General features: G+C 34.4%; 1 protein-coding gene across 2 annotated transcripts in view; it reads right to left on the reverse strand.

Annotated features, from left to right (window-relative positions):
- The window catches only part of LOC108069518 (aminopeptidase N), a 502889-nt gene extending 490155 nt beyond the window's left edge, over positions 1-12734 (reverse strand). For both annotated transcript variants that reach the window (XM_070214353.1, XM_044392629.1), the window contains exon 1: positions 12605-12734. In XM_070214353.1, the coding sequence (XP_070070454.1) occupies positions 12605-12616 (12 nt within the window). In that variant the 5' untranslated portion in view covers positions 12617-12734. The remainder of the gene's footprint in view (positions 1-12604) is intronic.
- Between the last annotated feature and the right edge of the window lie 3272 nt (positions 12735-16006).

The raw sequence follows: 16006 nt of genomic DNA on the forward strand, positions 1-16006 counted from the left end.
CTCGGCTAGTGATCCTGATCAAGAATATATATTGTTTATAGGGTCGGAAACGCTTCCTTCTACCTGTTACATACTTTTGCACGAATCTAATATACCCTTTTACTCTACGAGTAACGGGTATCACTATGGACGGCAGTCCATGTAGTGACGAAGCGCACCAGGAGAGTGTGCGAAGGCGACTACTATATATACACGAAGAAATGAAAATCTACTGTGATGGTCCGATCATAATGAATAATACACCTATCGAAAGGTATTGCAAAAACTTAAAGGATTGCATACCAAGACTTTAAGAAAATCAATTGGCTTGGGAGAGAGAGCGGTGAAAGTGAAAAAGTGAAAATTTCGAAATTTGGAGCTGTTGGGGCCGGTGGGGATAAATGCCCCCTCGCAATGTTTTAGTTGTATTCCTTTTGAAAATACCCGTCGAATGAGGGGTCATTTTTCAAAATCCGACTCTCCGTTCAAAAGTTATAGCCAAAATAAGATTTTCTTCTTCTTCCCAAAATGAAAATTTAATTCTGTTTGTCAGTTTGTCAGTTTGTCAGTTTGTCCAAAACATGTTTTTTAAGTTTTGAAAATTTGATATGACGTTCATCACATCGATATAAAAAACTTTAGTTCTACCACTTTTGGAAAAACCCGTTAGTTTAGCGGGAAAACAGCTATAAATAGCTAAAATTCGGAAAGCCGTAACTTCTATACTACTAAAGCTACAGACTTGTGCTGCATCTCGTTTGAAAGGTATTTTTAAATGCTATAAACGCCTTTTAAAAGCAATTTATGTAAATGTAATAGTTAAAAATTTATGAACAAAAGAAAATTTGTTTAAACTTTTTTTTTAGCTTTTTTTTAATTTTCTCAAAAACGGCTCTAACGATTTTCCTTACAACTTTAAACTGTATAGCCCTTGAGATTCCTTAAATTTTGGTATATATCATGTTTATGTAAAAAATCGCGTTTAAAAGTTATTCAGAAACGAAAATAGCCACTTTTGCCAGCTCAGAACAACTAACGCTCCTTGAGTATTGAATTTTGTGGGAGGGTATCCGAACTGTATCTTAGGGTCATGGAATCAGTAAATTTGCACTTAAGAGTTCCATATAGGAATCTTTTGTTCTACGACTTTTGGAAAAAGCCGCCGAAAAAGCTAAAAATAGCTAAATTTCGTTAGTTTGTAAGTTCTACACTACTAAAGGTACAGACATGTGCTATACCTCGTTTAAAAGGTATTTTGAAATACTTCAACGCCTTTTTAACTTAATTTGTAAGGGCTAGTACCCAACCCAACAAAAAGTCGTCCAAAACAAAAACTTCATATGAAACAAAATTTTTTGACATTGTTTTTCATATGAAGTTTTTTGTTTTGGACGACTTTTTGTTGGGTTGAATACTAAGCCTTAAAATACAATAGTTTAAAAATTATGATTGACCAATTTAAATTTAAATGTATATATTAGCTCCTATGAGAGGAAATGTAAACAAACAAAAACTTCTGATATCAAATAAAAACACCTCTTAACGAGGTAAAAAACTAGTGACGACCGCACCTTCAACATACAAAAGTTCTGATATCAACATTTGTGACGAAAAATTATTACACTCGTCATTAAATAGACTTTCTAATCTTTTCTCATTCGTCACGCTGCAATAGAAAATGCCTGTAAGGGGAAAAAGGCTGGAATAGTTTGCTAGGGCGGGCTGAATGAGAAAAGATTAGAAAGTCTATTTAATGACGAGTGTAATAATTTTTCGTCACAAATGTTGATATCAGAACTTTTGTATGTTGAAGGTGCGGTCGTCACTAGTTTTTTACCTCGTTAAGAGGTGTTTTTATTTGATAAAAATATCAGGGTAAACCTTATTAAAAGGGACTGTGTCGTAATCTATGCCGATTTTGCCAATAGATTTACACTCGGCACAGACGCCAGTAATGTAGCATTGGGGGGAGTACTAATGCAGAGTGAGTGCGTTATTTGCTACGCAAGCCGCACACTAAAGGCTGCAGAGCGTAACTACAGCCCAATTGAAAAAGAGCTATTGGCAATAGTTTGGGCTATCAAAAATTTTAAATATTACTTTAATGGTCGTAGGTTTACAGTTAGAACTGATCATCGTCCCCTAAGCTTCATAAGCTTCAAAGATGGAAAATTCAGCTTAACGAGGTCGATTTTGATATCGAGTTTATCGAAGGGAAGGAAAATGCGCTAGCAGTCGGTTTGAGCAGAATAGTGCTGGGCGATCCTAAGGTGGGGGATTTTTTAAACGAAAGGGCGTTCCAAACCTATAAAAATTGAAGATAAAGATATATTTTTCCTTGAATATGGGAACTCCGAACAAATGGTAGAATCGAATAAAGATGATGCAGATTACTCGGATTATTTATTAAAGCTTTTTTCAAGCAAGCTAGAAGATTTGGAAACCATTCACAGCGCTGATTTTGACGATTACAACTTTATAAAAATATCAGAAAAGGCTGTCAATGTTTTTAAAATACAAATAATCATATATGAGTCAGAGACAGAAATTCAAACTATAAAAATACTTTTCAAGAATAAAGTAAGGCATTTATTTAAAACCAACGGTAGTCACGAAAATCTATTAAAATTTATGCAAGAAACGCTGCGAGAGAAAGACTTGGTTGTTGTCTTTTGTGAAAACGTTAGGATATATCTCAAATTCCAAGAGATTTATAGGCAACTCTTTGCTAATAATAAAAATCTTGTAGTACTTAAGTCATGTATCTTATTAAATGATATAACTGACAAGGAACAACTTGTAAAAATCATAAAAAGAGAACACTACAAAAACAATCACAGGGGTATGAGCGAAGTGTTTGCAAAAATGAAACTATTATACTACTATCCAAATTTACAAAGAGAAATCCATTCATTTATTAATAATTGTAAAATCTGTAACCTAGCTAAGTTTGATCGTATACCAACTAAATATAAGCTAAATATAACTGAAACACCTAGAAAACATAATGAAATATTACATGTAGATATATGGTACCCCCAAAGAAACATAACTTATCTTACAACTATTGATAAACTAACCAAATATGCTACAGTACACTTCTTACAAACAAACAAAATGTGACAGAATAGTAGCTAGCTTTTGAATATCCATTCTGTAATACATTTTTATTTCCTTTATAAACTAATTTATATTCAACAATTATTGTTGAATCTTGCGGTGGGGGAGTCATATATATTAACATAACGTATATATTAACATATTGTCATCCCTAGATATTAAGACAGCTGATTATTAAAAAGCTCTTGTTAAAATAAGCCCATCTCTGATAAGTCAGTCTTATAAGAAACACGACGAAGTGGAGTTGAATAAAACTTACTTAAAAGACACGCTTGTATTTTGCGCTAGCGATTGCGTATATTTGGCAACCGAAGAAGGCTGCCAAATTAAACAAGGATTCCGGCATCGAGGCCTTTCCTGATTCCCGCAACACGAGATTGCGAACTTGTGGCCTTAGCATTGTTAAACCTTTCGCCACCTAAAAGACCAAAGTGGTTGGGAACGTAAACCCTAAAATTTCACGGCTTGCTAACTAGGTTGCAACAATTCTCAACGGCTACGTAACTATATACACAACAAAACTGCATTTATACTTCCCGGAAATCTTTAAAGGTATGGGCGCCAGACACATTTTAAAATCGTTAGTGGGCGATTGTGGGCGTTGAGGGTTCGTGGCGCTCGGCTTAAATAAACTTGCGCTGCGTAAGAGGCCCAAAAATATGTGTGGGAAATCACAACCTTCTAGCTTTTGTAGTTTCCGAGATCTCAGAGTTTATACGGACATACAGACAGACAGACAGACAGACGGACATGGCTAGATCGACTCGGCTAGTGACCCTGATCAAGAAAATATATTTTTTATAGGGTCAGAAATGTTTCCTTCTCCCTGGTGTCCCGACTATAATCGTAACTCAGCTAAAGGGAGTGCGAGGAAGATAGATATATATAGATATTTTGATTGCGTATAACTTTTTAATGAATGGTCCGATTTGAAAAATGTTTTCTACATTTCGATAGGTATAAATATACACAACAAAATTGAATTTATACTTCTCGGAAATCTTTAAAGATGTAGGCGCAGGACACATTTTAAAATCCTTAGTGGGCGATTGTGGGCGTTAGAGGGGGCGTGACGCTCGGCTGAAATAAACTTGCGCTGCGTAGGAGGCCCAAGAATATGTGTGAAAAATCTCAACCTTCTAGCTTTTGTAGTTTCCGAGATCTCAGCGTTCATACGGACGGACAGACGGACATGGCTAGATCGACTCGGCTAGTGACCCTGATCAAGAATATATATACTTTATGGAAATTTATCTTTATCTGAAACGCTTCCTTCTAGCTGTTACATACTTTTGCACGAATACAATATACCCTTTTACTCTACGAGTAACGGGTATAATGATGAAATACGCACTTCATGAAACCTTTATATTCTGGTAAGGTACATCTTTCTGATTAAGAAAAGGGCACTTACATTTTTTGTATGGTACCAATTTTTTTTTTACGCTTTTTTAAGCGAGTTTTTTGGGCGAGTTATGAATTTTCGGGGACGGAGTAAAACCGATTCATGACCGTTACGAAAATCGTACATCTCCCGTTATTTTCTTCACCGCTGACGAACGTTCTCTTTGTCCAATTGTCCACACTTAAGAGAGACAGAGAGGTAAACATATTTGACGTCCTCAGCAGAGCTGACGAGACCACCTTGTATAGTTCCACCATGTGTTTACCTGTCTGTTTCTCTTAGGGCCGGTTTCTCGAGTCCCTGTCAAAGTCCCTGATAGCTATCTGTTCAAGCAAATCCGCTTTCTCGACTGCTTTAATTTATCTGAACGAGAAACAATTACAGAGTGCTGTTAACGCACAGAATTATGCTGTGAAGCGCAAAAAATGGCGTGCTTCGATTATTTCATCAGCTATTTGGGTTTATTGCAAGGGAAAAGTCAGCTGTGATTTCATAGTTGGCTTTGGGAAATCAGCTGTCATTCTATCGAGCCGAAAACGCTTAACAGGGACTCCGAGTCCCTGTCAAAGTTAGCTCTCACATTGGTGCTCGAGTAAGCCAAAATGTCTTAGCAGGGACTTTATCTGTTCGAGAAATGTTAGCCGGCACTCGAGAAACCGGCCCTTAAGCGATAGAATAAGATAGATGTGCATAAAGTTAGCAATGCAACTTTTGAAAATGCTAATTTTTTTCTATCGACAATTTGCCGTTATTTATCCATAAATTATTCGTGAAAGAAAAAAATTTGCCGCTCAACTATTTTTAAAATTATGAGATGTTCTGCTAAGTTGATATCAACTTAGCAGAACACCCCCACTAAAGTTTAAAATTTCCAAAATCTTTTCTAATGGAAATTTGCCGTTATTTATCCGTAAATGATTCGCGAAAGAAAAAAATTTAGTTGCTCTTGTTTTAACATTTTTTTTAAAAAAAACATAGTACACCCATACCAAAGTGTAAAATTTCCAAAATCTTTTCTAATGGGAATTTGCCGTTATTTATACGTAAATGATTCGCGAAAGAAAAAATTTTGTTGCTCTTGTTTTAACATTTTTTTTTAAAACACATAGTTGTTCTGCTAAGTTGATATCAACTAAGCAGAACACCCTCACTAAAGTTCAAAATTTCCAAAGTCTTTTCTAATGGGAATTTGCCGTTATTTATTCGTAAATGATTCGCGAAAGAAAAAATTTTGTTGCTCTTGTTTTAACCTTTTTTTTAATAATAGTTGTCCTGCTAACATATGTATGTACAACGCGGACGGTAGCAGAGCTCTGCTGACGTCGACGTCAAATGTGTAAAATTTCCGCTATTATTTCTCACTAATTTTTCAATCGTTCCTATGGCAGCTATATGATAAAGAAGTTCGATATTGATAAAATTAAAATCGAAGTTCGAAAATATAAGTATAAGTACCTATGCACAAGGAGGCAGTTCCTTGTATAATCTGTTAATTAAAAACCAACTTCCACATACTATCAAGGCAATCAGTACCGAAGCTCAATTTAAAAACGCACTGCAAAAATATTTTAAGAATAATTAAGAGCACCACCAGAATCTAGAGAGAAAGTGAGAATAATAAAAAATTACAGTTTAAAGTTAAAATTAACTAACTAAAAATTAAAAATTAAAATTAAAAATTCAAAAATTTTAAAAAATTAAAAATAAATAAATAAAAATTTAAATCAAAATTTCAAAATAAAAGTGAATTAAAATAGTAATAAGAGTAATGGAAAACTTCGAAGGACCAAAATGAATAGAGCGACCCGAAATAAGGACGTCTTCATTTGATGAGTTACTATTTCAAACTTATTTCTTTATTAATATTCAACTCTTACGTTGCTAGCATGAGAATCGTATTTTACTCTTATCTAATGACCCACGCAGACATATCTGCTTATCTTTGGGTTTTTATAGTGCACATCGGTTATCGCTTATGTGCCTAGGATATTCGACCCTTCTTGGGACATCCCATATTTGGGTTACAGTTTATGACCCCATTTTAAAATACGGTTTACATAAATATATCTATAAAACGTGTTCATGTTTGAACAGTAATAATGAAACAGAGTATATATATATACATTGCAATCTGAGCCGACACAAATATTAGCATATAAGTTAAGCTTTAAGTTTAACTTTAAAATTGTACACCTGTGACTAGCGCCTTAATATTTAAAATGACAATAAAAACCGAAGCAATAATTTATTTCCTAATATATTCCCATTAATTTTCCTATATGCTATAGACGTCCGATTTTGATCAAATTTTAGAATGCCCTCTAAATTTTTTATACAGCATTGAGATCCATTCATTAGTTTAGAAGCTACAATTTGTCAAAGTTGGAAAAAACGCAAAAATGCTGGTATAAATGGCTTCGTTAAAAATCACGCCAAAAAACCGAAATTACGATATTTAGCTATTTAAAGCAGTTTTCTCGCAAAACTAGCGGGATTTTCTAAAAGTCGTAAAACTAACATTTCTTACAATGAGCTGTATAACGTTATTAAAATGTTTCCAGGACCTTAAAATACAGTTCGGATATGCACAAAATTAACTGCTCAGAAAACGTTAGATGTTTCGAGCTGGCCAAAGTGGAAATATTTGTTTTTGAATATTTTTTTAACCTGACTTTTCACTATAGTGCGTACTACACCAAAATTTGAGGAATCTCAAGGGCTATATAGATTAAAGTTAAAAATCGTTAGAGCCGTTATTAAGAAATTAAGAAAAAGCAAAAACAATGATTTATAAAAACTTGTGTTTTGCCGTAATTTGTAATATTTTGTATTTAGACAAATTAAGTTTAGAAGGCGTTTATAGTATTTCAAAATACCTTTAAAACGAGGTACAGTGCAAGTATGTAGCCTTAGAAGTACATAAGTTAAGGCCTTTTTAAAACTTCGCTATTTATAGCTGTTTTCCCGCTAAACTAGCGTGTTTTTCCAAAAGTGGTAGAACTAAAGTTTCTTATATCGATTTGTTTAAAATCATAAACAATGTTTATGACTTTAAAACAAGGTTTTGGGACAAACTGAGAAACAGAATTTAATTTTGGGATGAAAAAGAAAATAAAAGGTGTGTTTCGCCACCAAAACATTTTTTTGAAGTGAAACTTCTTTAGGCGCGTTATGCATTTTCGAGGACGGAGTAAAACCAATTCATGACCGTCACGAAAGTCTTCTTCTTTTCTATCACCGCTGACGAACATTCTCTTTGTACTCTGAGCGCGCTCAGAGCGAATATAAATAAAAAATAAAATATATATATTTATATTTTATATATATTTATGTGTATATATGTATTTGCACATAAATATGTATATATTTTATATATATTTGTATATTTATGTGTATATATGTATTTGCTCCATGTGCGAGCGCGCTCAGAGCGAAGAGAAATCCATGTTTTAATACATAAACAAAAACGAAGGCTGGAAGTGTCTCCTTTACTGACTAAAATTGAAATACCATTTAACGGGAGGCCAAGTTCAAGTTTCTTTTTGTCAGAGGTGATACATCTGCATTCGTTTTATAGGACTATGTAAAAAGAACGCTCAGAATCGGTTTAGAAACCCCGTGGCGACCAAGTGAGCTTTATTTTTAATAAAAAACAAGAAAGGAAGTTAACTTATATACCCTTGCAGGTATGCCTACCTAAAATGTTGTTTTTACATTGTCAAAAATCAAAAAGCCTACTTTCTATAAAGTTTTTTCCGATCCGGCTCGTTCCGACATATGTACTACCTGCAATAGAAAGAAGACTTTTCGGAAAGTTTCATCGCAATAGCTTTAAAACTGAGGGACTAGTTCGCATAGAAACGGACAGACGGACATGGCTAGATGGACTCAGCTATTGATGCTGATCAAGAATATATATACTTTATGTGGTCGGAAACGTCTCCTTCACTGCGTTGCAAACATTTGACTGAAATTATAATACCCTCTGCAAGGGTATAACGAGGACGGAAGCTAACTTCGGCAAGCCGAAAAATTGACTAGAATAGCAACATGGATTAAGAAACAACAAAATATTCTATAATTAAATAAACAAAAATTTTAAATTGTTCACCCTGTTGTTCCTATAAGAGCTATAGGATATAGACGTCCGATCGGCACGCGCTTTTACTTTGATTAAGGTTTGCATAAAAGAATACGAGTTGGGAAGTTTCATGTCAATAGCTTATATTCTGCGCGAAATATCCTGAAAAACGTCAAATTTTGACCGATTTCACCCTATTGTTCCTATGGGAGCTATAGGATATAAAGGTCCGATCGAGTCGGTTTTCAAACTTGATCTGCGTACACATGTTTAAGGACGACTGTAAAAGTTTTAAATCGCTAGCTTTTAAACTGAGCTCGCAAACGGTATTGAAACAGACATACAGACGGACAGACGAACAGACAGACATGTCTATATCGACTCCCCTATTGATCCTGATCAAGAATATATTCACTTTACCTTCACTGCAAACTTCTGACCAAAATTTTAATACCCTCTGCAAGGGTATACAAATTAAAATCAACAATAATCATAATTTTTGAGTTCTATTTTTTCCGATCAGAAATATATTTTTTATATATATTTTTGAGGAATATTATATATATATATAGAAATAAACCAAATCCATGCTTCGTCCTTGAATTATTTAACCTAAAATCTTCAAACTAACCTAAGACAGAAAAAACAAGAGAGAACGCTATAGTCGGGCTCGTGTCCCGACTATCTAATACCCGTAACTCAGCTAAAGGGAGTGCGAGGGAGATAGATATATAAACAATTTTGGTGTCCCGACTAATAATCGTAACTCAGCTAAAGGGAGTGCGAGGGAGATAGATATATAATTTTTGATTTCGTATAACTTTTTAATGAATGGTCTGATTTGGAAAATGTCTTTTACATTTCGATAGGTATAAATATACACAACAAAATTGCATTTATACTTCTCGGAAATCTTAAAAGATGTGGGCGCAGGACACATTTTAAAATCGTTAGTGGGCGATTGTGGGCGTTAGAGGGGGCGTAGCGCTCGGCTAAAATAAACTTGCGCTGAGTAAGAGGCCCAAGAATATGTGTGGAAAATCGTAACCTTCTAGCTTTTGTAGTTACCGAGATCTCAGCGTTCATACGGACAGACAGACAGACGCACATGGCTAGATCGACTCGGCTAGTGACCCTGATCAAGAATATATATACTTTATGTGGTCGAAAACGTCTCCTTCACTGCGTTGCAAACATCTGACTGAAGAATACCCTCTGCAAGGATATAATGCAGTGGTGGCCAGCAGAAGCAGCACACATACAATGAAATAACGCATTGCGTTTGTGTGAGAGCATGCACGAATTTGACTGTGTGCCTGACGTTTTTCAGCTTGTCTATCCCGTGGGCCCTGCGCGCTGCCTCTGCTGGTCACCACTGCACTATGGGAAAAGTCTATTTTTTTGGCATAAACTCTAGTTTTAGAGAAACAATTTAGAAATTTTGTATATATACTATTAAGATAAAGCTGTAATTTCGGTTTTTGTTGCTTTTTGAATCGGACCATTGTTTTCATCCACCGCCCACGCCGCATATTCAAATTAATTGGCAGGGATTTTAAAAAATTTGTATTTGTATTGGTAAGACGGTAAAATAATTTCGGTTTACGATAATTTTTAAAATTTGTCAAAAAAAAAAATTGGTGACATGTACAAGAAAAGTGAAATATTATCTAAGAGCAGATGCCAATTTTAGCTTTAACGGGGGTCCAGCTTCTTTATATTTGAGTCCTTTGCAGCCAGGATTTTCACTTGACTTGTCCCTTTCCATGAATTCAATTTTTAAGATTAATGAAAGCCACTTAGATTTTTTTTTATTTAAAAAATTTTTTTTTTTATGTTTATAAGTTGCTGGATTTAAGTTATTTTTTTTTAAGAAACGTGCCAAAAGTTGCAAAAATGATTATCTTTGCGATATAAAGGATACATTTGGTAATAACTTTGCGTTTTTACCTTTTTGCAACTTTGTGCCATTTATAAGTTGTACACCACGGAACACAAACAAACTTGTTAGTTATACCCGTTACTCGTAGAGTAAAAGGGTATACTAGATTCGTGCAAAAGTATGTAACAGCTAGAAGGAAGCGTTTCCGACCCCATAAAGTATATATATTCTTGATCAGGGTCACTAGCCGAGTCGATCTAGCCATGTCCGTCTGTCCGTCTGTCCGTCTGTCCGTCTGTCTGTCTGTCCGTCTGTCCGTCTGTATGAACGCTGAGATCTCAGAAACTACAAAAGCTAGAAGGTTGAGATTTTCCACACATATTCTTTGGCTTTCTGCGCAGCGCAAGTTTATTTTAGCCGAGCGCCACGCCCCCTCTAACGCCCACAATCGCCCAATAACGATTTTAAAAAGGGTCCTGCGCCCACATCTTTAAAGATTTCCGAGAAGTATAAATGCAATTTTTTTTGTGTATATTTATACCTATCGAAATGTAGAAGACATTTTTCAAATCGGACCATTCATTAAAAAGTTATACGCAATCAAAAATTATATATCTATCTCCCTCGCACTCCCTTTAGCTGAGTTACGATTATTAGTCGGGACACCAACCCGACACAGCGTTCGCACTCCCTTTAGCTAAGTGACGGGTATTAGATAGTCGGGACAACAACCCGACTATAGCGTTCTCTCTTGTTTTAAGCTAAAAAGATACACATTTAAAACAGTTCACAGTTGGACAACAAGCCATAATAATCAAAATATGTAATCTAAGATACATTTATAAATACCTTTGCTACGATTTGACATGATCAGAAATAATAAACCATTTTGTTGCTCCACAAAATAAGCACTGAAAGTTTGCAAAGATTTTTCACTAATTTACGCACACAATAAAGTCAATCAAACAGCTGACTTTGTTCGTTTATCAACGCTATAGTGTTGCTAGTAAAAAATCTTAGATAACTGTTCTTGGCTAATTAGGGTATGTAAATTCACAAAATATATTTTATTTTTAAAAATAATTTGTAAAATAAGTTGATTTTATGCCAAAAAAAATTGACTTTTTTCCCATAGTGCACTCGTATAATGAAATGATAAATGAGGTAGGAATACTACAAGTTTCACTTCTGTCGTGCGTAGGCTTGACACACCCATTTTTTTTTAAATTTGAATAATGGTTGTTGTTTATAGAAATCAAAACGAATAACAATGTATGACGTGTACGAAAAAAATACCACGCGTCCTTGATCCTTCTATTTAAGGATTTACAGCTAATTTTTCGAAATATAGTCTATTTTTGGGCAATTTGCGATTTTTTTCATAATTACACGACACCATCGATGTTTTCCGGTCCTTATAGACTATTATTCGAAAAATCAGCAGTAAGTCCTTAAAAAGAGGATCAAGAACGCGTGGTATTTTTTTCCTACACGTGATACATTCTTTTTTCGATTTGCATTTAAGTATTTCGCTTTCTATAAAGAGCAACAACTATAAAAAATTAAAAAAAAAATGTCATGGTGTCGTATAGTTTTGAAACACACCTTATATATTTATTGAACCGAGCATTGGTTTTATTATATGACTCCTCATTCCACGCGTATTTGCAATAGGAACACAACTATTATAATGCGAGGGGGCATTTATCCACCGTCCCCAACAACTCAAAATTTCGAAATTTTTACTTTCACCGCTCTCTCTCCCAAGTTAAATAATTTTCTTAAAGTTTAAGTATCTCTCTAAGTTTTTGCGATTACTTTCGATTGGTGTATTTCTCATTACGATCGGACTATCACAGCAGATTTTCATTTCTTCCTGTATATATAGTAGTCCTGGTGAGCTTTGTCACTACCTGGACTGCCGTCCACAGTGATTTCCCAATAGAAAAAAGACTTTTGGGAAGGTTTCAGCCTGATAACTTTAAAACTGAGAGACTAGTTTGCATAGAAACAATCAGACAGACATAGGTAGATCGAATCGTCCAGTGATGCCGATCATGAATATATATATATATGTATGGGGTCGGAAACTGAAAATATTTTACTCTCTGCAAGGATATGGAAATATTATACATACTTGGAAAACCATTTGTAAAATACTTTTAAAAGTTTGAATAAAATACTACATGTATAATTTACTAGTAATTTCACTTATTTATGTTATTATAAAGTTTACTGTTCAACGTGTCGATCCCATACAGACTTTCTTGAAAGCAAGAAAGTTACTAAAGTTATAGCATACACGTTGTAATATTGGAATCTTAAGAGATTCGCTATAGAGGCCCACGAATGGGGCATACAAATTGAAGACGTCATCCAATTTTATATTCTCCGTTAAAAATAAGGTAAGCATAACAAAAGATTTGATGAATGGTTAACTTCTAACTTAATATGTATTTATAATCCTGTATAATACATTTTCTTTTTATATTAAAAATCCTGAATGCACCCCTGTAAAATTGATTAAATTTCTACAATTGCGATTAACAATAGACTTATTTACTTTCAATAAAAAATTTGATCGGACAAGTCTTTCCAATGTAATTGTAAAATTTACTTCAGAAATGTTAAACATAAAGCAATATAAAATATTTCGTTTTTTTAGGAAATATTCTCAAGATTGAAGATTTAAAAAAAAGACCCACAGGGTCTTTTGCATCAAAAAATCAACTAACTTTTTCTAATATCAAATTTTATTAATAAAAAAAAAACTGGCTATATGAATTTAGCTTAAACCTTTTGTATATTATTATCATTTAAATAACATACACAAATATTTATAGCCGATACTATTTGCTAATATATCGGTGGCAAAGCGTTTTCTGGAACATTATTAAAAAAGGGCGGTTTTTGGTAATAACTGTAGTTTTGCCAAAAATTATCGGATTTTCATTTTGTTTTTACATTTAGCTTAAGGGGATATTTACATATAAAAACAAAAAAAATTAAATTTTTTTATACCCGTTACTCGTAGAGTAAAAGGGTATATTGTATTCGTGCAAAAGTATGTAACAGGGAGAAGGAAGCGTTTCCGACCCTATAAAGTATATATGGGACGCTCCATATCAACCCGGCCACCCCCCTTTTTTTTTAATTTTCTATGTGGACAGTACCACATTGATTGCAAAGCCCCTTGCCTCCAATATTTTACCTCATACCCATTTTTTTTATGTTACCACTCTTTCGCCGTATAATCGCGTTAAAAAGAAAACACAAAATAATTTTTATCCTGCGAACGGAAGAAACAATTGGCATGGTTAGAAATCAGAAAAACCTGTCTTTCCATAGCCGATTACGAGAAAAAAAATAGATTTTATTGGACCATAGATGACCAAGCGATAGCGTTTTTAAAGTCTAAAAGTGGGATTTCGTCCAAAGGGCCAGTCTGCAAAAATACCATTATATTTTTCTCAGAAAGCCCCATATTTTACGGATTTTATGCCACTGATTTCAAAGTGGGATCTCTCTTGAGGAATTAGCTATGAATTCTTTTGTACGTTTTTGTAGTAGTTAACTGTCAGAAAAAGCTAATAAGTAATATAAAATAATCATATATGCTTTGGAAAAAATTAACAAATCAATGAAAAGAATTCATAGCTAATTCCTCAAGAGAGATCCCACTTTGAAACCAGTGGCATAAAATCCGTTAAAACTCGGGCGTTTTGAAAAAAATATAATGGTATTTTTGCAGACTGGCCCTTTAGACGAAATCCTACTTTTAGACTTTGAAAACGCTATCGTTTGGTCAACTACGGTCTAATAAAATCCATTATTTTTCTCGTAATCGGCCATCGAAAGACAGATTTTTCTGCTTTTGAACTATGCTGATTGTGCCTTTCGTTCGCAGGTTAAAAATGATTTTGTGTTTTCCTTTCAGCGCGAATATACGGCGAAAGAGTGGTAACATTGAAAAAATGGGTATGAGGTAAAATATTGGAAGCAAGGGGCTTTGCAATCAATGTGGTACTGTCCACATACAAAAAAAATCAAAAAAGGGGGTGGCCGGGTTGATATGGAACGTCCCATATATTCTTGATCAGGGTCACTAGCCGAGTCGATATAGCCATGACCGTCTGTCCGTCTGTCTGTCTGTCCGTATGAACGCTGAGATCTCGGAAACTATAAAAGCTAGAAGATTGACATTTTGCATGCAGATTTTAGAAGTTCCTACGCAGCGCAAGTTGGTTTCAAAAGGGTGCCACGCCCCCTCTAACGCCCACAATCGCTAATATACGATTTTAAAAATTTCAATATTTCGGAAAAGTAAAAATGCAGTTTTATTGTGTTTATCAATACCTATCGAAACGTAGAAGAAAGTTTTTTAAATTGGACCATTCGTTAAAAAGTTACGGCTGATCAAAGTTTTTTCTCCATCTCCTTCGCACTCCTTTTAGCTGAGTAACGGGTATCTGATAGTCGGGGCACCCGACTATAGCGTTCTCTCTTGTTTATTATTTAAATTGGTAGAATAACTCTTGAAAAATGTGTCATGAAGATTTTACGAAGAAATTCGAAATATTTTGGAACTTATAACAGGATGACGGCACCCATCTTCCTTGTGCAGCAGTACTTTAAATGCGATTTTCTCGAAACCATGTTTTCCTCAGCTGCGGATCGTGTATCTCAAGAAGTAATGCTTCGATCATTATGCTGCTTTAACAGAAATGTTTGTAATAAAATTGGCCACTGTCTAAACCTACTTTATGTAGAAATTTGTACGTTAAAGTATTTTTTGTAAAGCAAAAACAACAAGAAAAATATTTTAAAAATTTCTTTTTGACTTTTAAAGAGTGCCACGACCAGAGTTTTTGATATATTCTATGTAAGTTAGGTTCGGAAAGTTTCTACAATAATTCCTAACAAAATAAATTTGGTTTCATAAAAATCGGATGTACACAGCGACCTGTGGACGATCCGCAGCTGGCATACTTTTTTTCAAAAAGGCCTGACAAAAAAATTCTTACGGTCGCCATTTTAAAAGATAAAAAAAAAAATTAAAATTGGTTTAAATTATATAAGAACTATGTTATTAGCATGCCAAGTTGCGAACTTCCAGCACAAACCCTTATTAGTTGAAACAAAATACGAAAAACTTGAAAAATTTGCAGTTCTATATGTATCTCCCCCTTAAGAATTAAAAAAACCCCATCCCCTGGGAAACTGAAGAAAACATTTCTAAAATTAATTTTACCCTTGCAGAGGGTGTTATGGTTTCAGTCAAAAGTTTTCAACGCAGTGAAGGAGACCTCATAAAGTATACATATTCTTGATCAGCATCACTAGGAGTCGATCTAGCCATGTCAGTCTGTCCGCTTCAACGCAGTTTTGAAGCTATCGGGATGAAACTTACCCAAAACTTTTGTATCTATAGCAGATAGAATATCCCACCCCGATCATACAACTATATTTTCTAAGTACCATAGGAAAAATCGGAAAAATAATCGAGAAAAAAATTAAAAGTATCCATGTTTTTTGACAT

Source organism: Drosophila takahashii, chromosome 3L, assembly GCF_030179915.1.
Source record: "Drosophila takahashii strain IR98-3 E-12201 chromosome 3L, DtakHiC1v2, whole genome shotgun sequence".
In the NCBI taxonomy this organism is placed as follows: domain Eukaryota; kingdom Metazoa; phylum Arthropoda; class Insecta; order Diptera; family Drosophilidae; genus Drosophila; species Drosophila takahashii.